The sequence below is a fragment of the Neophocaena asiaeorientalis genome, unplaced genomic scaffold, assembly GCF_003031525.2.
Source record: "Neophocaena asiaeorientalis asiaeorientalis breed wild unplaced genomic scaffold, Neophocaena_asiaeorientalis_V1.1 scaffold177, whole genome shotgun sequence".
In the NCBI taxonomy this organism is placed as follows: Eukaryota; Metazoa; Chordata; class Mammalia; order Artiodactyla; family Phocoenidae; genus Neophocaena; species Neophocaena asiaeorientalis.
The window spans coordinates 23043825-23044912 of NW_020172779.1; the positions used below are offsets into that span (position 1 = coordinate 23043825).

The 1088-nt window shown below is 70.3% G+C and overlaps 1 protein-coding gene across 1 annotated transcript in view; it reads left to right on the top strand.

Moving 5' to 3' along the window:
* The window catches only part of WDR97 (WD repeat domain 97), a 9899-nt gene that overhangs the window by 6841 nt on the left and 1970 nt on the right, over positions 1 to 1088 (top strand). Inside the window, exons 17-20 of the mRNA XM_024741030.1 lie at positions 37 to 228; positions 312 to 506; positions 609 to 806; positions 887 to 1008. Coding sequence (XP_024596798.1) covers positions 37 to 228; positions 312 to 506; positions 609 to 806; positions 887 to 1008 — 707 coding nt within the window. The remainder of the gene's footprint in view (positions 1 to 36; positions 229 to 311; positions 507 to 608; positions 807 to 886; positions 1009 to 1088) is intronic.

Consider the following 1088-nt stretch of genomic DNA (forward strand, 5'->3'; position numbering starts at 1 on the left):
CGCGCCCGTGGCCACGCCTCGTTCTCCACTTCGCAGCCGGGAGGGAGCCGGGACGACCCGTGGCTGCCGCGGGGCACGAGGCGGCGGCGCGCCAAGCGGCAGGAGAAGCGGACCCAGTCGTGGGGAGGGGAGGGGGAGGAGGAGGACGAACAGGGTCTGGACTGGGCCTCGGACTCGCAGCGCCCCCACACGCAGCTCTCCGACCAGCTGCCGGAGCAGGAGGCTCAGGTGGGCGTCCGGGGCTGGGCTGGGCAGCGGCGCGGGAGCTGCCTGAGGCGGGCAGGGTCTGCAGCTGCTGCCGCTGCCCCTAGAGCCCCGAGGGTCGCATCCCGAAGCCCATGGGCTCCCGCGAGGACACCGCGAGGGCCGAGACCTGTCTTCATTGCCCCCAGTTCCACTACGGGCACTCGCTCTGGGAAGAGCGCTGCGGGCATCTGCCTAGGTTCCTGCATTTTTTCGTCGCCCAGAACTGGTTCAAAAAGCTCGTCCCCATCTTCACTCTGCAGGTTCGGGGGAGTTTTGGAGGCACGGGCTCAGGTACGGGAGGGGGAGGCTGGAGCGCCCGGGTGCGGCGCAGGGGGCCGGGCCTCAGCGCCAGATCCCTGCAGGCGTACCCCGAGGTGGGCACGGTGGAGGGCCTGGCCTCGCTGTTCATGGACCTGCTGGACGAGGCCTCCTGGGCAGACCGTGTGCACATCCTGCACGCGCTGCTGAGGCTGCTGCCCGACGTCAGCAGAGACCTCTGCAGCCGGCTGCAGGGCATCCTCGTGCGCTTGCTCAACCTGGACCAGCCCCCCAGCCTCCAGGTGAGCCCCTAGTCCCGAGACCGGCCCCGCCCCGCCCCACCCCAGGCCTCGGGCCCCAGTGTCGCTCCCCCTGCGCTCAGGACAGGATGCAGAAGCAGTTTGTGATGCTGGCGCTGCAGCTGCTCCTGGCCTGCTCCCTGGAGTCCCGCGAGGTGGTGCTGGAGCTCCTGTGCTACGTCCTTTACTCGCCAGCCTCCTGCCGGTGAGTTCCGCTCCCTTCCCTCCCTCCTCCCCGATGCTGCCAGGGAGGCCGCCCAGAAGCCTCCCACGCCTGTACACCTG